Source organism: Benincasa hispida, chromosome 11 (genome assembly GCF_027475165.1).
Source record: "Benincasa hispida cultivar pf3 chromosome 11, pf3_genome.v1.1, whole genome shotgun sequence".
Classification (NCBI taxonomy): domain Eukaryota; kingdom Viridiplantae; phylum Streptophyta; class Magnoliopsida; order Cucurbitales; family Cucurbitaceae; genus Benincasa; species Benincasa hispida.
In genome coordinates this window covers 10,381,118-10,404,161 of record NC_143488.1, presented here as the reverse complement: position 1 = coordinate 10,404,161, position 23,044 = coordinate 10,381,118, and the positions used below count along the sequence as shown (strand labels likewise).

The 23,044-nt window shown below is 38.5% G+C and overlaps 1 protein-coding gene across 4 annotated transcripts; it reads left to right on the top strand.

Annotated features, from left to right (window-relative positions):
- The first annotated feature begins 4,148 nt into the window (after positions 1 to 4,148).
- Positions 4,149 to 22,904, top strand: MLH3 (MUTL protein homolog 3). 4 transcript variants are annotated; one of them, XM_039047717.2, is made up of 28 exons: positions 4,149 to 4,447; positions 5,151 to 5,276; positions 6,424 to 6,475; positions 6,565 to 6,612; positions 6,943 to 7,097; positions 7,192 to 7,249; positions 8,149 to 8,206; positions 9,049 to 9,141; positions 9,215 to 9,380; positions 9,467 to 9,482; positions 9,574 to 9,791; positions 9,946 to 10,015; positions 10,093 to 10,173; positions 10,393 to 11,105; positions 11,218 to 11,920; positions 12,002 to 12,095; positions 12,177 to 12,292; positions 12,472 to 12,542; positions 12,640 to 12,837; positions 13,740 to 13,784; positions 13,848 to 13,901; positions 13,987 to 14,093; positions 14,392 to 14,440; positions 14,662 to 14,721; positions 14,894 to 14,966; positions 15,123 to 15,249; positions 22,235 to 22,320; positions 22,451 to 22,904. In XM_039047717.2, the coding sequence occupies exons 1-27, from the start codon at positions 4,433 to 4,435 to the stop codon at positions 22,287 to 22,289; spliced, it is 3,621 nt and encodes a 1,206-aa protein (XP_038903645.1). In that variant the 5' UTR covers positions 4,149 to 4,432; the 3' UTR covers positions 22,290 to 22,320; positions 22,451 to 22,904. The 4 variants fall into 4 exon arrangements, with proteins under 4 accessions (XP_038903645.1, XP_038903643.1, XP_038903642.1 ...); XM_039047715.2 differs by lacking the exon at positions 15,123 to 15,249 and having other exon boundaries at positions 11,227 to 11,920; XM_039047714.2 differs by lacking the exon at positions 15,123 to 15,249.
- Positions 22,905 to 23,044: the final 140 nt, after the last annotated feature.

Below are 23,044 nucleotides of genomic sequence, written 5' to 3'. Positions count from 1 at the left end.
CAGCGACATTGTTTGAGCATAATTCAGCAAGTGTGAAGCTATAAGGTAGAATGTGCTTTTCTTGATGATACCTGCCCCCACACCACTTCTCCGTGCTGCACCATCAAAGAACATGACCCACAACTCTGAAGTTTCTGTGAAGAGAACTTCATCATCGAGCAAGTCTTCACTTAACCTCCAATATGATGGAACCGGGTGATTTGCCAAGAAGTCGGCCAATGTCTACTCTTTGACTGCTTTTTGCAGTACATAAATGATGTCGTACTGTTGAAGAATGATTGCCCACTTGACTATATGCCCCGAGATGATTGGCTTGGACAGAACGTACTTAATGGGATCGACTTTCGTAATTAAGTGGACTGTGAAGGCTTGCATGTAGTGTCTCAACTTATCTATGGCGAAGAAGAGCGTAAGACATGTCTTTTTAATAGAAGAATAGTTGATCTTAGCTCCGTTTAGGGTCCTACTTAAGTATTAGAGAAACGTTCCTTTCCCTTCTCTCTTTCTTGTGCCAGTAGTGCCCCTAACGATCTTTCTTGCACTACAATGTACGATATCAACGACTTGCTCGTTACTAGGGCTCCTAAGACAGAAGAATTGATCAAGTACCTCTTTATGCTATCGAAGGCATTTTGGCAGGCCTCATCCCATCCAAAGTTTTCTCCCTTTTTCATCAGTCTCTAAAAGGGTTAACACTGCCCTGCCAGGTTAGAAATAAACCTCCGGATGTAGGCCAGACGTCCTTGTAAACTTCTCAACTCAGGTAGATTCCTTGGCCTTGGCATCTTCTGCATGGCATCGATCTTGGATTGATCTATCTCTATCTCTTGATGACTCACAACGGAGCCTAGAAACTTTCCTGAAGTTATGCCAAGCATGCATTTAAGGGGGTTCATCTTTAATTGTTACTTTTGTAGGCGATCGAACACGTTTCTTTGATCTTTCAAGTGGTATTGTCGTCGCTTGGTCTTGACCACAAGGTCATCCACATAGCATTCCACGTGTTTGTGCAATATATCGCTAAACACCTTCTATATGGCGCGTCGATAAGTAGTGTCGGCGTTCTTCAACCCGAAGGGCATCACCTTGTAACAATATATCCCTTCTGGGGTTCGAAATGCTGTCATTTCGTCGTCCACGAGGGCCATTCGTATCTGGTTATACCTGGATGATCCGTCCATAAAGGATAAGGCCTCATGTCCCATTGTCGCATCGACCATGATCTTTGTGATGGGCAATGAAAATCGTCTTTCGGGCATTCGCTGTTTAGGTCACGAAAGTCCACGCAGACACAAAGCTGTCCATTCTTTATTCTAACCGGGACAATGTTGGCTATCCACGTTGGGTATTTGACTTCGTGGATGACCCTGATTCAATAAGCTTATTGGCTTCAGCCTTAATCTGGGGGATAAGTTCTGGCCAAAAGCGTCACTGAGCCTGCTTAACGGGTCAACACCTTTGTTTGATCGCGAGATGGTGGACGGCTACCTTCGAATCCAGTTTTGGCATCTCTTTGTATAACCAAGCGAGAACATCCCTGTATTCGGTGAGAAAATTCATGTATTCACCCTCTTCCTCTTCCGAGAGGGATGCATTTATGAAAGTTGGACGCGACTCCTCTACTGTGCCCAGATTCACTTTTTTTAGCTCATCCATCGTGGATTGATCACTGTCCTCTAGACCTTGTGGAGTGTCTTCCTCCTCGATCATACCTTCTTCAGATTCTTCGGTGATGGTGATGTGGTGACACAAAGTTTCGCCTTCCTCCTGCTCTAAATTTCCATTATGAGGATCGGTGAAGACAACCGCCCCTCTTTACTTTGAGCGAGTCCTCACTTGTGTTTAAAGTAACGAAGGTCATTTTCTTCATGCTTGAGGGGACAGTACTACGGATTTCTCCATCACTTCTTGCCTCTCCTGATGGTTTCTTGTTCGATGGCCTTTCAACGTCTTTAAGGTTGAGGCATCACGAAATTAACGCCTGGGGTATCGGCCCCCTCTTTCTTATAGTCGTATCGGGGGCATCACCGCAGGCTTTTCCCTTTCCCTTTGTCTCACTAGAGACATATTCGTCGAGGGGATCTTCAAGCCTCTCATGCTTCAGGCGATAAAAAATGGGAGTGCAGGGTTTTCCTTCGCTTTCCTTTGGAACTGCACCTAGTCTCTCGAAGGCTGAAGGTTGTGCCACCACCGGCAGCTGATAGATGATTTCCTCATTTCATTCATTCGGCAGATCAACCTTCGAAAGATTGAGCGTTGAGTAGATCTGGGAATCATATGCGAACTTCCCCTTTCTGCTTTCGTCATGCTCAATCTCTCGAAGACCAAGGCGCGTGCAGTAGACGGCCTAATACAGTTGAAGGCTGAGGCACTTTTATCTTTGCCCTCCTTTTCCCCTATATCATCGATTTCTTCTGCAGTGATATGATTGTTGTTGGCCACTTTTCCCTTCGCCTTTTTTATTATGTGGTCTGGCTCTGACGATTCATATCCGAGTCCCGCCCTCGACGTAGGTATAGTGTGTCCCTCTTGCAAAAGCTTCTTTTGGGTTGACGAGAGTCTGGGTTGTTAATAAATCTTCAAGCTCTTGAGCTCAATGTGAGTTGTGAAGTCATATCTCGCCTTCACCAACAACTTGTAAGCCTTGGGATCGAATTCGTCTTTAGTTCGCTTCTCAGGCATATTTAACTCCGTCACTTCCACCTCTAGCTTGTGGACTTCTTATTCATTATTAGTGTTAGAGGTGTGACAAAACTTTCCTTTACGATTTCTACATCATCGACCTGTAAATGTTTTAAGTATTTCGTAAAAGATGACTCACCCTTCTTTCATCTCGACAAAGGGACATAACATAGAATTGGAGGCTTTGAGGCTTTTTTATCCCTCACCATGGATGTCTCTGTTGGGGTTGATACCTTAAAGTCTCATGTCCTGTAGTTTGTAAACAGATTGTACGAATGCCTGTGTTGTAGAATATATGATATTTACTTCACATCTTGATTTTGCTCAGTTGTTTGTTTTATTTGCTTTACCACAAACTAATTTGTTCATACGAAGTTTCCGGAGAAACGTATTTCGTGGAGTTGAACTTGCGTTGGTGTTGATGTTGATGTTGATTTGATGCGATGTGGTTCGATCTCTAGTACTTGATCCTCTGATTCTCTCTCGGTTGAGTGGATGTGCTTGACTTGAAGAAGAAAGGCACCGAACGTTCTTGAAGTAGAAGTCTTGGAAGAGTCTTTGTGTCTTCAAGGGTCTTCTGTCTTCTAGAAGTATAGCTTCAGGAGTCTTCTGCTTGTTGATGAATTCTCTCTAGGCTCTCTGAATGTAGAATTGTTGACCTCTTGGAATGGGAAGAACTCTTCTATTTATAGGGCTCTTTGATGGGTCTCATGGGCTTGGGCCTGACCCTTGGGCCCTATTAATTAGACTTGGGTCTGACCTTTGGGCCTTATTAATTGGATTCAGGCATATTTTGGCATTTTACGCCCAAATTAAGCCTATATTTGGGTGTAACTGGACCAACGCCCAAATTATGATGTTGAACTGGGCAAAATTAATTTTACTCAACCAAACGAAAACATGTGACATCATCAAAATTCGTCTTCAATTTCCATTTGGAACACATGTCAACTCTTAATTGGTCCAAAATTTGATGATTTTGGCATTTTATTGTTAATTTAATAACTGACGTGGCGATCTGTGATTGGTCCGAAATTTCTCCTCCAACACTAATTATTTAACCTATATAGAATATATAATTCAAAAGTTCAAGGACCACTTTTGAAAGTTTAGAGATCAAATAGATACGAGCTTCAAAGTTCATGGACTAAACTTGTTATTTAACCTATCTTGTTCGTTGAACTCAAATAAATGCGACAATTTTTACCTTTGATTTGTCTTCTACTAATTTGTTACTATTTTTTTTTTAATTATAATGATATTTTTTCAAAATTTTATCAATTTCATATCAAATATATAATTTACAATTAATTAAACCTGAGAAAACTTTTAGCAATGAAGTTGACAGTTTCCTTTTTTTTTTTTCCAATGAAGTTGAGAGCTAAGATGGTGATTTTTTTTTTGTGTGGCTAAATTGGAAGTACAATTGAATGACGTTGAAAGTTTCGGATTAACAGAATAGAACTGGACGAGTTTAGCGTCCGAATAACTTTTTCCTTAAAAAAAAAAAAGAAAGAAAAAAAGAAAATCGGACCGACATGTCGTCCGTGCTAGCACCGTCCTGGCACCGGGAAAGTTCTTAATTACGATTTACGGCGGTATGCTCTGAATCCGACACTCGGCACGGCCAGTTTCTCATTCACTGCGGCGGAGCACAGTCGTCTCGAGAAGAGGTTGGCTTTTGACTGAGTACGGAACCATCGGCATATGTGCCTGCACCGCCACATTGGAAAGAAGAGTCGGGCGGTGGATGCTGCGCGAACATGTGAGCATAGCTTTTGAGATTTTGACAGAAATAGAGTAAAATAATTGTTACAGAAGTCTTTTATGTAGGGTTTTTTTAAGGTTAGTTTCGTTAAGAACTCATTGTTTTTCATGAATCTTCCTAAACGTAGCAAGAGAGCAAAGCGATTACAGTCTTCACTGGCATTTTTGTTAACTTTCAATTTTTCGGAAATGCCCAGTTCTTTGGCTATTCTCGCTTTCGCATGTGCTCTGTAGGGAGCTGACGCTAAACTGTTTATAATTTATGAAAAGGGGTGTTGTAAATCGAATATGAGGACTTATGAAATTGCGGAATGAATTTATGTTGATAAAAACATTGAATTGGTTGTCTAGTTTGTTGTATTCGTGCCTTACTTTATCTCCAAACTGAAGTTCAATCTTCAGATGCTTCCAAGACCATGATTTGCCTTTTTAAGGGTCTGGGAAGGGTGAGATTGTCTCATCTCAAGTGAGTTATACAAAGTTAGAAATTCAAGTTTCTGTAGTCAGATTTTGCGTCATTTGTCCACTTGCTCTCGCCATTGGAACTACTTTCTGAAAAAGCAGTACAATTAATGTATCAAGTTTTGGTGAAAATAATGAACTATTTATCTTTGTATTTATATGCTAATTTTCCTCCTATTCTTCTTCTTCGTCTTGTTTCCCATTTGATGTTTTTTCTTATTGATGCACCGTAATGCTAGATGGGGACTATCAAGCCCCTGCCTAAGTCTGTTCGTAGTTCTGTGCGTGCTGGCATTATTCTCTATGATGTCACGAAGGTTGTGGAAGAGCTTGTTTATAATAGCTTGGATGCTGGTGCATCGAAGGTATGGAGTCTAATGTCCATTGTATGATATTGTTCTGTGCTGAGGCATGGGGTTGCTTACTCACCCAAGTAGGAAATGTGATGTGCTTTATTACTAATTATGACTGTTACGGCAAGTTAATCCGGTCGGGAGTGTACAAAATATTTAACTTAGATATACATCAATCTTGCACCTAAAACAGTCACAAGTAGTGCACTATGAATTAGAGCCTGCCATGAAATCGTACTTTATTTCTTAGTCATCCATCACTGAGCAGCACATTTCTTCCTTCTACAAGAGAAAAACTACTCCTTTATGGTTGATTGGTTCTCTTTACAAGGAGAATAAATTTAGTTACTGAACTTAGTTTATTTTAATCCCTAAATTTTTGATTTTGGTACTAAGAAGTTTTAACTTTGTTACTAGTTTGTAAGGGTCTTAGTTAGGGATATTAGTATATTATTAGTAAGAGCATATTAGTAATCAGTTGGGAAGGTTATAGTTTTTGGTTATAAATAGATTGAGTGGGTTGGGAGCAAGGGAGGATTGTTTTTGGTGTGAATTTGGAGGGAGATAGCCCTCTCGAAAAGCTATTAGTGTATTGTAACTACCTCTATATTGCAATATATATTTCTATGTTTCAATGCTTTTTGTATTTCTTTGTGTTCTTTGCTGTTCTTGTTGGGTGGTATCATAACACTGTCATATTGAGCGAACTAAAGAATGTTGATTTGACATGAGGACCAAATAGTAGGCTAGGCAGATACAATAAGGGGTTGTTTGGGGGCCCATAATGGAATTAGTTTATAATGTAATGTGATCCAAAACTCATGTTTGGATTGAGCATTTTGGACCCGATTTATAACACATACCAAACTCATTTTGTTTCCACTGCTTTCGATCCAACTCTCTTTCTCATCATTTTCACACTTCATGATCCCATTCCCATTCTGCCCTTGATTCCTCACTCATTCCAATACCCTTCAGATTCTCAGTGATTATGATTATATTCCAGCCTCCCAAACAGCCTCTAAAAGTGACTAAATTTGTAATTTATAAATAGTAGGCTACCATATATATATATATATATATATATAATTCTCTTGTAATTTGCCTGCCTTAATGTATCTTACTTGCAGTCTATTATATCAATTTATGCCTTTTCCAGATTTCAATTTTCATGGGCATTGGGACATCCTATGTTAAAGTAGTGGACGATGGTTTGTGATTTTCTCAGTACGCTACTTGTTACTTTACTTCTCTATATGAGGTTTCATACTGATACAGTGAATTTGTTATATTCTTATAGGATCTGGTATTACTCGCGATGGGTTAGTCTTGCTAGGAGAAAGATATGGTAAAAATCTCAACTTTCTTCCTTGTGTACTGTGAGTCTTTACTTCATTATCATTTCCCTGGTTCTATTTTGGAATCCAATGATATTACCGAAAACCTATTAGTTTTTTCAACTAATGGAAATGGTGCAGAAAAGGGCTGAATCTGCGATTGGATTTCACTGCTGTCTCTTGTAAGCGGTGAAAGGATGTTTTTGATGTAATTATCTTTTAGACAACTGGTGAAAAGTAGAACTCTAACGTTGGAACTGGACATTGCTCACATATATTTAGTGAATTTGGATTTACTACCTTGGGGTGTTTATGTTGTACTTTTCAATGACTTTATGCAGTGACATCAAAATTTCACGATCTTGTCGACATGGATTCCAAATGCGGAACATTTGGCTTTCGAGGAGAGGCATTGGCTTCCATTTCCGATGTATCGTTGGTGGAGATCATAACTAGAGCATGTGGGAGGGCAAATGGATATCGTAAAGTCTTAAAGGTACAGAAGGTTACAACTATTCAATTATGGAGCCATACATGAGAAGTTTCCTGTTTTGTTGTTAAGTAATTAACTTTTATTCTGTTTGTTACAGGGTTGTAAATGCTTGTATCTTGGAATTGACGATGATATGGAAGATGTTGGCACTACTGGTAAGTTGTAACAGTTTCATCATCTCTCAGTCACATTTATTCCAAAAATTGCTTAGCATGCTTTAAGACCTTGCAAGTGCTTGTATCTACAGGGGCAGAGCCAGATTTTTATGGGGAGGGGCAATTGTTTACATTCTCACACACATACACACGCCATATAATCTTTTGATGGGCAAATTAGAGAGAAAACTTAAGGGTATCTAATCAGCTCCTTGGTATTTGGGTATTTTGGTATCTGGATACATACACATACACATAATTATATGTATATTTCCTTCTTATATTTCCTTTGCTGCTCCATCTTTTTGTATCTGGACTCAAGTCATTGATTTTGGGCTCTGCTTTTGTAATTGTACCTTTTGTTTTAGTTTTTCTGTTCTGACCATTAACCTCATGAAAACCATTGATGTGGTAAATCTTCATGGCATGGAATACTGGTGTGACAAAATGTAATTTTATGGGATGTAGATCCAATTTTGGTTGTTTTATAAATTTTGTAATTATCCTTTCAGTTATCTGATCTGTAGTTGCTAAGTATATATGTGTCCACATAATTACCATCATATATTTGTAAGAAATAGTGTTTGATTGTATGATTTGTACCTTGGTGTAGTGTATTGATTATTGATTAGCCACCCAATGTTTTTCATGATAAGGTTAGTGTATTGATGTCACTGCACTTTTTGTTGAACTAGACTAGCACAGAAAAAATAATTGAAACTATATGCATCTTATTATGGTGTCTCCTTACTAATTATGCCCCAAATACTTCTAAACATTCATGCGATTTGCAATTACAACTGGAAAAACAATATTTTCTCCTTTGTTATATTCTATTCTTGCAAATACTTCTGAAGGCCATTACTGGATCAGGGTTCTTTTGTCTTTTTCTTCTGTAGTTATTGTTCGAGATCTGTTTTACAACCAACCAGTTCGAAGGAAACATATGCAATCCAGGTTTAATTTCTTAGAATTTTTATATTCTTTTTTTGTATAATAAACATTTTTTTTTAGTGAAAAGGAGAATTCAAGAGTTGATCTATGGATAAGGCAAGTTCTTATGATGAGAAAGGAGATAATAGATTGCAGTCATAGTTTATGAAAGCTGAAAAGGCAAAAGGAAATATATAGGGCCTTGTGGGAAGGAAGTTTGAAGTATCTGTTTTATGGAACAAAAAGTACTTGCCACCTTAGAATTTGTGATGCACACTAATCACACTTTGGTAGTATGTTCTTAAGAAATTGAAGTCAAAACAACAATATTTTATCGCTTTCATATAATTTTTAAATTATTTCTTCTATATTTGTTAATACAATGGTAACAACCATGATGAGTTGGCCTAGTGGTAGTGGGAACATAAAAAAAGGCCAAAGGGCTAAGGAGGGGTCATGGGTTCAATCCATGGTGACTACCTACTTTGGATTTAATATCCTACGGGTGACACCCAAATGTTGTAAGGTCAGGCAGGTTGTCCCATGAAATTAGTCGAGATGTGCATAAGCTAGCCCGAACACTCATGAATATAAAAAAAAAAAAAATACAATGATAACTATCAGTTTTAGATGTTCAGTGTCTCAATTTTTATATTTAAAATTAATTAATGAAAAATATGATTTTTTTTCACATAAATTATAATTTATTCTATTTTGATAGTTTTAGTATAGTTGTTCTCAAAATGCAAGTTCTTAAAATACTTTCTTAACCCAAATGGACCTTAACTTTTTAGCTATGTAAAATGAAATATTATATTGCATTTTACGGACATGTGAAATTTCATTTTGCATAATGGAACTCGAAGCCCCAAGAAGGTCTTGCATGCAGTCAAGAAATGTGTAATTCGAACTGCCCTCATACATTCTAAAGTTTCCTTCAAACTTGTAGACAGTGAAAGGTATCTTTAATTCAGGTTGAAATATGTAAAATTTTTATGTTAGTTTTTTCACAGTTTTATTTCTCTGATGTAGTGAGAGTATCCTTCTTTGCACGGATCCCTCTCCTTCTCCTTTATCACTTTTGAGAAGTGGCTTTGGTAGTGAGGTTTCCAGGTCTCTCCATGAATTAAAAATCGGTGATGGGGACTTAAAGCTTTCTGGCTATATATGCAGTCCGTTTGATAGCTTCAGTATCAAGGTATAATTATTTTCTTGATTACACAAAAGAAGGCTAATTCTGCTTTTTGATATTTCATTATTTTTTATAAGTTGTTTTTATGGCAGGCTGTTCAATACGTCTGTATCCACGTCATTCTGTGAATTCTTTAAATCTATGGTGGGTGGATAGGATTCAGTATTTTATGAAATTGTTTAGACCTCAGCAAGGACAGATATTAACAGGCGATTCATTTTCAAGGGCCAAATTCATAAATTACTTAATCAACTGGCCAGTAGATTTATGAGCCAGGATCCGCAGACTGATCATGTCTGTCACAGAAGGAAGAGAAGCAGGTCTGAAGCAAATCCTGCTTATGTTTTAAATTTAGACTGCCCAGGATCTTTCTACGACCTAACATTTGAGTCATCTAAGACCATTGTTCAGTTTAAGGTAATTCTTGTTCTCCAAACACTAGTTTATTTGTTTTCTCTTCTATTCCTTTATTTAATATTTGTTTTATCACATTTTAATGGTTTGATAGAATTCTTTCCTTGGATTCTTCTAACCAACCCCTTCTGATTTCCTTCTGTTTTCATTTCCGAAGGACTGGACCCCAATACTTACCTTCATTGAAGAAGCCGTTCAACAATTTTGGAAAGAAAAATATAATTGTGGTATGCAGTTAGCCATATCTTTGTCACCGTAGTGATTGTTCATAAACACTGTTTGAAGTTTCATTTTGCACTTGCAGGAAAATCTTTGGTCCATACAACCCCCATAGTTGGAGATCAGCTGTGGAAGGATGAAGATAACATGATTTCAACAAAATCAAGTACTTTTAAGTTGAACTTTCGTCTCATCACATTTTGATTTATGAAATGATTTAGTCTTATATATGCTGCTTGAGTTGCCCACACTGCCCCCCCTAACAAAATGGTTAAGGTGAAAATGTCCCCATTTATTATCTGCACAGCACACTTCCACATAAAAAGTATATGCATACCGTGCAAACTTGCAGTGTAAAAATGACCTGGTTCAATTTTTGTTTCAGAGAATATTCCATCTGTGAAGAAGAGCAGAATGCAAAGCTGTCAGGCTTCCCTTACCGATTTGTTTTCACCATCAGTTATGCTCACGGAACATGATGATATCTTGTCCCATAGGTTGCATGACAAAAAGGCACGTGAGAGTTCACACACAAGTTCAATTGAATTGGATGATGGTGACCAAGCAGCTAGGATGCAATTTAGTTACCAAGCCGACCATTTCTCAAAATCATGGGATACTCCCTTGGCAAAATGCTCAACTACAGCTGTCCAAAACAATGACACTTACCAATCGGTACCTGAAAACTTTTTTGTATCTGAAGACTCCTTTTTGGATAGAAGACTGAATTCTCCCCAAGGATGTGATGACATTGTTGAGGACAATATCTTCTGTTCAGATTTGAAAGGTCAATCATCTAAAATGCGTTTCAATATGATCACTGGTTCTGCCGGAAGTACACCATCTTCCTACTTTGATGAATTTAGCTACGATGAATACATCTTAACGGGTAACAAACCCTCACTTAGGGGATGTTCCTCATGGAGTAGCTTTCAACTTGAGAGTACTTCAATTCCTGGTGACAAACTGTATGTTCAAAATGATGTCATCAAAAGAACCCAAATGCAAAAAATACCTGATGATGAAGTTGACATTCTAAAGCTTGATGCTTACTTCAAGGGTTCTGATCTTTGTGCCGGCACCTCATCACATGCTGAGGTATGCTCTCTGACCATTATTAGAGCTTACAATTTATGAATTTCTCATGATATAAAATTTCTATCTAAAATTATTTAATCTAATTTGTATATCCTCATGGCATTTGGACAAGCACGTGCAGAAGTTTTTGTCAAGTTATCAGACCAGAAGTTCCCCAAACGGTCCCGTGACTTCAAATTTCATATTAGCCTCAGAATGGGACGTTGATTGCTTTAGTGTTAGGGATGAGGGTGAAAGGAGCTGGAGATCTAGAGATAGGACACCCGTCAAGGATTTAGTGGATGATGATGAAAAGGGCTGCAAATTTGATTGTGATATCACGTTGAGTAGTTCCAACAAAAAGAATTACATAGCAAGCTGTATCGATAGTACACTGATAATTGATGATGTTTTTGATGCAAGAGAGGACCTTAGCACCTTCCTTAAAAAATCTAACCATGTTAAACATTCTTCTCCTGTGAGTCCAGATATGCACTCCCGTCAGAAGTATTTTTTCAATTGGAGATTGCCTGGAAGAGATTGTGAAAAGGCTTGTGAAAGCTCAGAGCTTATGTTTGGACATCAAACTTTGAAAGAGAAGTATTTTTCTGTTGAAAGGCCTAGAAGAGGCAAATCGGCTCCACCTTTTTACAAAAGAAAGACTAGTTTCTATTGCCTGGACCAAACAAAGGCAGAAAGGCCTCATGCCACTAGTTTCTATTGCCTGAACGAAAGAAAAGCCAATAAGTCTAGTGCCACTAATTTCTATTGCACGGACCAAGGGAAAGTTGAAAAGCTTCAGGCACCGGTCTTCCTTGACAGGCCACCTCATTTAGGTATTTTCATTTAAAAAGTCATCACCTGTAAGATGTCACTGATGAAATACTAATGTTGTAGCTACTGCCTGGTACGTACAGAACTAGGTGAGTTGAGAGATTCCAAACATTTCTTTGGTACTAGTAATCGATATGTTAAGCCATTTCCTGTTGATGACTCATTGATGGGAACCAGGTAGAGAGCCAAACCTTTCCCCTATCAATTTAAAATTGTTGATTTTTATTAGAATATAAAACACGTTTTCCTCACTTCCAGATCTGCCAGAACAGCTACGATAAAGATGCCTGCTATTATGGGAAATGATGAGGAGAAACAAGGAGAGATTTCCAAGCAGTCCCAATGCGATGTTAAGGTCACTGAAGGTGTTATAGGTATACTGTGCATACAAAACTGACTCTTTATTTGTTCTTATGGATTTGGAAAATGAGATTTCAACATTTAGACTGAAACAAATATTTCAGTGCTTCTTATAGTTAGCATATTAGTATGACTTTTTAATATCCTCCAATACTATTTGAATGGGATAGTTTTGACCCTATTTCACGTCCAGAACTATGCTCAAAGGAAACTCAAGAGTCCTCAGATTTATGGATCAAATGGCATAATTGCTGTCCAACTACAGTAAAGTTTGAAACTTAATTTGTTTTCTTTAGCTTGATATGAGGCTTCGTTTATTTATTCGAGTAAATATTTAATAGTTTTTCCTTTTTGATTTCAGATAAATGAGGATTCACATGCTTTTGACGATGAAGTTAGTATACTTGATATCACTTCAGGGTTCCTATCTCTTGCTAGCAATTCCTTAGTTCCCGAATCCATCGATAAAAATTTCCTTGAAGATGCAAAAGTACTTCTACAGCTTGATAAGAAATTCATTCCAGTTGTATCTGGCGGAATACTGGCTGTTATCGATCAGGTTGGTTCAATCCCTTTAGGTTCGTTCACTTCAGGTGGTTCTCTGTTCTCTGGGTGTTTTTTTTCCTCATAATTATTTTATTATTTTTGTCTTTTTTTGATTAATTAGTTTTGTTGGGTCTGCTAGGCGGTTTTATATGAAAAACAATTTTGTTTATTTCTTTATTCATATAATTGGTCACTGAAATTCATCAGTGGCTGGTCCTATATCAACTTCTAACTAAAAAATTGTTAGTTCTCAAGATGGAGGAAAGTTGATTTTTGCAATGATTGGATGAAAGTGCTGTTTGATCGTAGATGTGTCTGATTGTTGACGTAGACATTAATCCAAGAATCTTGGCAGAATTAAGGGGTCAAAATTGGTTGCCAGCGCACAATACTGACCCTTGATCTTCTTTTCTATTAACTAGTTTCTTCTTCTTCTCAACCAGTGTTTTATTCTTTATTATATCGTGATAAAATCATGGCTCTCTCTCCTCGCTCACCTCTCTCCCTTCCTCTCCCTTCTCTCCAAACTTGCCTCCCCACCCTATCCACTACCCAAAGCCCAGATTTCCCAACCATGACTCTGCCTCATAATCTCCCCCAGGGACGTTTCACCATAACCCACACAAAGTATGCCAGACAGATTACAGTGGAAAGAAAGAACTTGATTGAAATAGACCCATCCTCCCATGGCACAAAACTTCATGGAAATTTCAGTCTAAATTTTTCTTTATTATTATTATTATTATTATTTCTAAATAGGTTGTCTATGTGTAATGCCATCCATTGCTTGGGTACAACACACTCATGCCTTGTGATTCCTCTTACACTCTGTATACAATATATGTGTACACCAATTGACAAGTCTTCTATGCGCATGGGGTGGGGTAATGATGTTGAAATGGTGCTTTGCTACAGCATGCTGCAGATGAAAGAATTCGACTTGAAGATCTTCGTCAAAAGGTGATCATGATTTGTTTGATGAACTAGTTCTTTGTGATTTCTAATAAAGCCTTATATACACAGCTGTTGTCTGGTGAAGCAAAGACTACAACCTATCTGGATGCTGAACACGAGCTGGTAAATTATGTTTGTTGTCTTCTGGTCTTAATATATCATGCTTTGATTTAAAGGATATATTGATCCTGCTGTTTGTTTACTATAGGTGCTGCCAGAGATTGGTTACCAGTTGTTGTATAACTATGCCGATCAGGTTAAAGAGTGGGGTTGGATCTGTAGTATTCATGCTCAAGATTCAAAATCCTTCCGAAGGTATCCTGTATGACTCCCTAGAACCTTCTAAATTGTCCTTTTCCTCTGTCAAAAATATGTTTCGGCCTAATCTCTGGCTATGCTAAGCTAGAAAACGACTTAGCATGCTAAAGTGAGGAAAGGGCAACAGCTCTTGATCCATTGGAAAATCTATATATTTTCATAGGTAAACTAGATGAAGACTGCCCAAGGTAGTTTCTTTTGATTTTGATTAAAAGGAGAAATTGAGAGAGAAGGGGTTTTCTGATTTACCAGTACCGCTCAAGTTTGCCAAATTAATATTTGGTTTTCTGTGCAGCAATTTGAACATCCTACACAAGCAGGAAACGGCCATCACGCTAATGGCAGTTAATCATCATCTTCCTTGCTTCTATGATTATTACATTCAACTTTGTGTAACCAAACTGATTATTACATTCAACTTTGGGTAACCAAACCATGCGAACTGTAATAAAGCATTTATTGTGCGCTTGAAATTTGTAACAAATTTATATTTATTTTGTTAGAATTCCAATTTATATGTTCTTATTATGTTTTTATATCAACATTTATGTGTATAACATAATAGGTACCCTGCATATTAGGGGTTAATTTATCTGATGTAGATCTTCTGGAGTTTCTTCATCAGGTAACTGAGGACCTTGCGCTTTAATACAAATTTTATGTTTCATCCAGATAGATATTAATTTTATTTAGCTGTTATATTGTTCCTTAAACACCTAAATAATTTTGGGGATGTTGCTATGTCTGCATATATAAGCTTGCTGAGACGGGTTTTTTTTTTTTTTTTGGATTGAAAGCTTGCTGATACAGATGGCTCATCAACAACGCCACCATCCGTACTTCGAGTTCTTAATTCAAAGGCCTGCAGAGGTACATGCTTAAACTTGTATAATTTGTACAAATACCATGGATCATGGAAAATTAGATGCTGCGTGGATGAGGTTGGCTTCAGCTTTTTCGGATGATATTCATGGGTTATCTTTCATCTTTTTATTTATATTACCAGTTTCTGGGTTTTGTTGCCAGAATCCGTGGCTCTCAGCCACCGGATGGATGCCTTTCTCTGGGTGACGCGGAAAACGAGGCACGATTTGACTTATAGAAAGGTCTCCTTGGACTGTACCCTGTGTCAGCATCTGCACATGCTCCACAGGTACCTCCCTCTGATCCCTCACCTACCCGTTCTATCTCACCTCCCATCCCTCAACCTATACCTATCTATTCGTCTCCTTCACTAACCCAACAGGCCGATCTTCCTCCAACCGGCCCATCTACCCTTTCTAAAAGCCCCATCCCCCATTCCATTAACACACCTGTTGGTCTTCTCCTTGCCCTACCAAACTTATCCCAACAAAAGCCCACTTTCCCCAACCCACCATTCCTCAATCAAAGCTCACTCCACCCTAGCCCAACCCTCCCCTTGCTCCCCCCTCCATTACACTCCCACAATCTACTTCTTATCTGCCCAACTTTTGCCCTGATAAGCCTATAGACCTTCCTATAGCCATCAACATCGACCCTCCACCAGGCTCGGCCCATCCAAGTCCTTTCGCCAATCTTGATACGAATCCATACTTGCTTCCTCACCCATCAGTCTCTAATGTAAACCATCCTCTCACTTTGCCTCCTCCATCCGACCTTCATAACTCCCCACACAAACTATCCATCACCATTCTAAACAATAGGTCATACCTTATACCCGACACTAAATTCAACTCTTTGACATCTTGCCCAACCTTCTCTGACCACGACAACTTAGGCTATAGTCCTCTTCCCCTCTCCATTGCTCCACCTTCCCCTTTCACTCATCCCACCTCTCCTCCTCCTAATTTCTCCTTACAAAACACGTTAGTATGCGCCTCTTTATTGGCTGAGAGCGACCTTGAATCGGAGGCTGATCTTGTTTTAAGCTCTTTTGACCCTGCATCCCACCTTCGAATTGTGGTTCCTTGGCTTCTGGAACATAATCTGTGCATTTTTGCTATTCCATCCACCTCAAAGAAGGTCAAATGATCCTAGAAGCAAAACAAAGGCATAAACAAATTAAAGAGGCTTTATACCTCTATCAATTATGACAAGGACATTTCTAAGGCTTATCTTGGTGGGCCAACCTCTTATACATGTTCATTCTATCTTGGAATGTCAAAGGCATCAAGGCTTGGGAGAAGTGTGTGGTTGTGAAAAATCTTATCTTAAAACACAATCCTACAATGGTTATCCTTCAGGAAACAAAGCTCGAAGATATGGATCGTTTTATCATTAAGTCTCTTTGGAGCTCTAGGCATATCAGCTGGTCTGTGTTAGAGGCCTCGAGAACCTTTGGGGGTATCATCATCATGTGGAATGACCCATCTATCACGTCTGGAGAGCTATTTAAAGGTCTCTTCTCACTTACCATTCAGTTTTCCTTGGCTGAGGGCTTTCCTTTTTGGCTCTTTGGAATATATGGCCCTTCTCGGGCAAAAGATAGACCTCTCTTTTGGTAGGAGCTTTATGATCTTCAAGGCCTTTGCACATGAAACTGGATTTTGGGAGGTGATTTCAATGTGTCCCGATGGTCCTATGAAAAATCAAATGATAAGCCCCAAATGGTGAGTATGAAAACTTTCAATACTTTCATCGATGGGGCTGATCTCCTGAACATTCCTCTGCAAAATGGATCTTACACTTGGTCTGGTTATAGACATTACCCGGTCTTCATACTCACAGATCGTTTTTTGATAACTGAAAGCATCCAACAGAAATTTGCCTACACTACATCCAAGAGATTGGAGAGACCCAACATTTGACCACTACCCTATCTTGCTATCCATTGGTGTTGACGAATGGGGTCCCAACCCTTCTACCTTGAAAATATGTGGATGTTGCGCAAAGGTTTCTGTGACCTTGTTGATTATTGGTGGAAGAACACTCCTTTGCTTGGGCGACTGGGACATGGCTTTATTGTTAAGTTGAAGGGCCTTAGAGAAATCCTCAAAGCTTGGAACAAAGAAACCTTTGGTTGTATTCACATGTAAATGAATCAGTTTATAGCGGAAATCACTCTCTTCTTGATGGTATGGAGGAGTCATCCGATAGTCCCACCATCCATAGAATACAAAAGAATAGTCTCAAAGCACAACTACTCTCGGTGGTGGCCAAGGAGGAGACTCTTTGGAGACAAAAGTGCAAAGGCATTTGGCTTAGCGAAGGTGACCAAAATAGGCAAAACACCATTCTTGAAATTATCTCCACAGCTGGTGTGATCCTTCTTACTGAAACCGATATAGTTGAGGAATTTTTGGGGCTTCTTCTCCAGATTGTACACCAAAAAGAACAACCTCAAGGTATTACCTACATGTAGCCACCATTCTCTCACTATGTAATAGTCTTCACAGCTTAAACCCTTTAATGAACAGGAAATTTAGGGGGCTGTCTGTGCTCTTGGTACCAATAAATCCCCGGGTCTTGATGGATACACTGGGGAATTCTATAAAAAATCTTGGCGTATCCTTAAGCCCGACATATTGAGGGTGTTTCAGGATTTTTTTAAGAAAGGTATCTTCAATGCCAATCTTAACGAGACTTATATTTGCCTCATCCCCAAGCGTGCTGATGCTAAAAGAGTTGGTGATTTTAGGCCTATTAGTTTGACTACCGGTATTTATAAGATTTTGGATAGAGTCCTCTCTGATAGACTGAAGGTTCTCCCTACCCTGGTTTCAGAATATTAGTCGGCCTTTGTTGAGGGACGTCAAATATTGGATGCCTTGTTTATTGTCAACGAACTTATTGATGAGTGGACTAGAAAGGGAAAGAAGGGCATTGTGATTAAATTAGATTTTGAATAGGCTTTTGACACGGTTGATTGAGGCTTCCTTGACACTGATTTGCAAAGGTTTCGGATGCCTTTGGAGAAAATGAATTTTGGGCTGTATCTCATCTGCAAATTATTCCATCATTATCAATGGTCGTCCTAGGGGAAAAAAATTCATGCTTCTAGGGGCATTAGGCAAGAGGCTTCGCTATCTCCTTCCCTCTTTAATATCATTATTGATACCCTTGGTTGTTTGTTATCTCAAGTTGAATTGGGTAGAAAGATTCAAGGTTTTGCTCTTGGAAATAATGAGCTACATCTCCCATCTTTAATTTGCAGACGACACCATCTTATTCTCCACCTACAACCCGGAATAGACAAAAAATTTGTTTGATGTTATTGATACTTTTCAGTCTTGCTCTAGCCTATCCATCAATCACCAAGAATCTGAAATTCTTGGCATCAATCTTACCCCACTTAGCTTCAGGACATTGTGGGTTTATACGGTTGCAAGGTCGGATCATGGCCTGACACCTACCTCGGGCTGCCTCTACATGGAAAGCCTCTTTTTGGGCCCTTGTAATTGAGAAAATTGAGCAAAGAATTAAAGCGTGGTCTTCATCATACATTTCTAGGGGGGAGGTTAACTCTTATTCAAGCCTCATTGAGCAATGTTCCCATTTATTACCTATCCCCTTGTAAAGTGGCAAATATTATTGAAAAAATATTTCGAGATTTTTTATGGAAAGGAAAGGAAGATGGATCGAACTTACATCTTGTTGGTTGGAAGAAAGTTACATCCCCACAATCTATGGGTGGCTTGGGGATCACCAACCTCAAGCTGAGAAATGAGAGGCTCCTAGCAAAATGGATTTGGCGCTTTAGGGTGGAAAGATTTGTTTTATGGCGAAGAGTGATCATGGCTAAATTTGGAACTTGTTTGTGTGGTAACAAAGCTGGTGATAGATCCATGTCCACTACCAAAGGTCCTTGGAAAGCATTACACTAACTCCAACCTTCTGTGGAACAACATGTTACCGCCATTTTAGGCGGTGGGAACTCCATCTCATTCTGGTTTGATGCTTGGGTTAACAATAGCCTGTTGCACACATCTTTTCCAAATCTATACGCCCTGTCTCTTGCAAAAGATGCTATGGTCAATGAATTGTGGAACGGGGCGAATGGGGGATGGAACCTCCATCTTCGAAGACACCTTAATGATGAGGAAACTGAGGAATGGGCAACTCTCTCCCAAACACTCACCACCTATCGGCCCCTCCAAACTGATGATAAATGGCTATGGAAGCTGGAGCCAACTGGCATCTTTTCCACTAAGTCTTGGACTATTTCTTGGTATGTCAACAGTAGGTTATCTTCTACAGACTCAATTAATGGAATTTGGTTCGGCCACTACCTTGAAAAGATAAAATTCTTCCTCTGGGAGCTTTCACATAGGCCTGTCTTCACACATGAGAAGCTTGAATGTCGTAACCCCTCTCTTACGATGTCTCCCAGCCGATGCTATCTTTGCAAAAAAGACCATGAATCCCAAAGCCATTTATTTATGTTCTGTGCTTTCTCAAGGACCTTTTAGAACCACATTCTTCTTGCTTTTAATTGGCATATGGTCTTTCCCCTGGATATCAACCTATTCCTCTCCCTTGTTATTGATGATCATCCTTTCAAGGGGAAAAAAGGTCTCCTTTGGAAAAATATTGTTAGAGCTTTCCTCTAGCTGGTCTGGCTTGAACGGAACAACAACCTCTTCAACAACAAAACCCAACATTTCGACCTCTTTTGATCATGTGATTAGCATTGCTATCTCTTGGTGTAAATTATCTAAGCAATCCAGTTGTTATAGTTTCGATACTTTTTTGACCAATGAAAATGTCTTTTGTAACTCCTTTGATTTTGGGGCTTCTTTCCCCTCTCTTTTGTAATTTCATTCATCAATGAAATTTTTTTCTTTTAAATTTATTTATTTATTTATTATTATTATTATTTGCATTAAGGGAATGAAAAGAAACAAAGACAAATGCAAATATAAACAAACGGAAACAATAAAAAACCAAAACACCAATATGCCTAGAAAGTAGTAATGAAAGCATTCCAGCGACTATATATATCCTGAATTGAGAATCCTTCAAATTTCTTGGAAAGAGAACACTAAGTAGAAGACTTGAGACAAGCCAAATCAAAACGAGCATAAGGAGCTCAACTTTTTTAGCAGAATTTTGATAAAAAACGTTGATTTGTTTCTAACCAGAGCTCAGAAAGAATATCCTTCACAACATTAACCCAAATTAAATAAGCTTTTGAATTCTATCAAATGCCACAAAGAAGTTGAAGCACATTTGCCTTCCAAGAAACGTAGAAAACCCAATGTAAAAGCATCAAATAACAAATACCAGCAGCTTCGCAGATACACACACTCAAAGAAGATGTGGTTGGGATGTTTTCCTTCCTTGAAACATAAGGAGCACACTGATGGTAAAAGACACTGTGACAACATCTTTTTCTGCAAAATTCAGCCAAATTGAGACTACCATTTAAACATGATCTAAATAAGTATATTGGTTTTCTGCTAGATATTATGATTAAATTTACCTTCACCTTCAGTTTAAGCTTTTGGGTCAATTAGTGATTTAAGATGGTATTAGAGTAGGTTGGTTCAGGATGTCCTGTGTTCAAACTCCTGTTTCCTCCCCAATAAATATTCATTTCCACTTGTTGGACATTCTTCATAAATTTCTTTGGACTTTTTGACTTCTAGATTGCTTTAAATAAGGCATTGTCTATAATGGTTGAAAAAGCCAAGTGAGAAGAGAAGGATTTCACCGACAATTCTGAAGATTCAAGAGCCCAAAATCATGCACGTGTTCTCAAGGAAAAGGAAGAGAGGTCGAAAAGAAGATTTTGAAACTCAACCACTTCTTCATCTATCGAGAGTCTCGTGAAAATAATATTCCAAGATGTTGAGACATCTCAATAAGAAGAAACTGCACTGCTTGTATTAACAGCTATGGCGAATAATCTTGGGAAGCTATCGACTATTGTTAAAAAGCCAGAGATCCTTCCAAAATGAAACACGAGTACCATTTCCAACTTTGTAAATAGCAAGACTTTCCACCTTTTTCCAAGCTCTGGAAGTGGTAACCCATGGCCTCTGAAGGCTAGACATCCTATTGCTTTTTGTATGCCAAACAAACTCACTGGAGCCATGAATGCTAATAATTACTCACCTCCAAAGTGCATTATGTTCTTTTAAATACGATGTCGTTAATGTCTCAAGGGTAGCTATTAGAATTTTCTTCTCTTTGAACTTATCTTGTTTTGGTTGGCTTATTTTTGTTTGATCTTTGAACTGCTTGGATAGTACAAATTTCTCCTAAGCTTCTAAATTTTGGATACCAAACTTATGAATTGAATTGTTTCTTAAAAAAAAAAAAAAAATACTCCAACCCTATTTGGCGAGAAGGGCTTGGTTCCTGAGATGAAAAGCTCCAATACCCTCCATGAGTTTTAGCTTTTGACACCAAATCCCAGATAACCAGGTGATTGATCTTACTTCATTTCTTCCCAGAAAAAATTCCGTATCAACCTTTCAAGCTCCATACTAACAGAAGGCATAAAAAAAATTGACATGCAGTAAGTAGGAATATTGGTCAAATCCAAGCTTGCACAAAGTGAAGCGATTTTTAGGATACTTCCTAACAAGAACACACTCAAGGACACAAAACTCCAGAACACATAAATATGGAAATATGAAAATATGCTATACTTTATACTATCATAAGAAAAGTAACAAGGTACCTAACCTTTTGAGAGGGTTAGTCTCTCCCTAATTTTGAGAGGGTTAGTCTCTCCCTAAATTTCACAAAGAAAATACGACAAAATTCTTCACCCCTCTAATCTCACTCTCACCTATTAATTATAACCCAAAAAATCTAACAAACTTGATGTTTAATTACTAGAATATCCCTTACTACTAATCATACTAACATTTCTATAATAACCAGGTCTTACAGTGACCTCCCCTTGAAAGGGTATATCTTTTAGTCGTTCAATTTTCTTCTGAAATTTGTCAATCAAAGGCTGCCAGAAAGCAACACGTTTGGGATAACCCCTAAGCGGTAAACCAAGATAAAGAAAAGGCAAGGATTCCACCTTGCAATTAAGCCTTGGAGAATATTGAAGAAATTTGGAATGCTGTGTAAATTGCAATTAATCTTTGGCACTCAAATATGAGTTTAGTTGAAGTGCGTGCTAGTGCCATGTGTATATTTTCATTTTCATGTGGATCTTTCGCTGAAAACTTTTTCTCTGATAATTGTTTGATCAGGTGCAATTATGTTCGGAGACTCTTTGTTACCTTCAGAGTGCTCCCTCATTGTTGAGGAACTGAAGCAGACTTCTCTGTGTTTCCAAGTGAGTGAATAATTTTTGATCTGTTTTCAGTGACAAAATTTAATATCTTTTTTTCTCCCTTTTCCCCCTCTTTAGGGTGTGGGAGGAGGAAATGACTAGTACTGACAAGTGTGAGATGTTATATGTGCAGTGTGCCCATGGACGACCAACGACGGTCCCTCTTGTGGACTTGGAGGCATTGCATAAGGAGATAAAGGAGCTGGAAATACTGGACAGAAGTGGTTCAAATGGAACGTGGAATGGTCTGGGGCGACGTGAGCTGAGCATAGAAAGGATGTTGCAGTGCTTGAGGTCGGCCGAAGGTTTATAGTACTCCTGGGAAATGCTGCCTTTTCATTGAGGAGACTAAGTGCCCGGAGCCCGGAATAATAGCAGTCTGCAGAAGAGGATGGATTGAGTAGCATTGTTAGATCATGTATAGAACCAGACGTTGGCAATGATTTGTCGAAAAGCGCAGTGTTTATAGTTTAGGTTCCTTGGAGTTTTGGTTGTAATTCTTTCCAATAGACAGTTATCTACCCTCCATATAAATATTCATTTCCAATATGGTGAATAAAGCTGAATGATATGTTTCTTAAACGAAACGGCGGATTTGATTTGGTTTTCTTGAAATTGCATTATCAAAATTGGTCATTGGCATAATTTCTGGAGGAAGAGAGAACAACCGTCCCCGATGTTTGGAGGGATTTTATTTTCCTAGTATTAAGAAGCCTTAGGTTTCAAG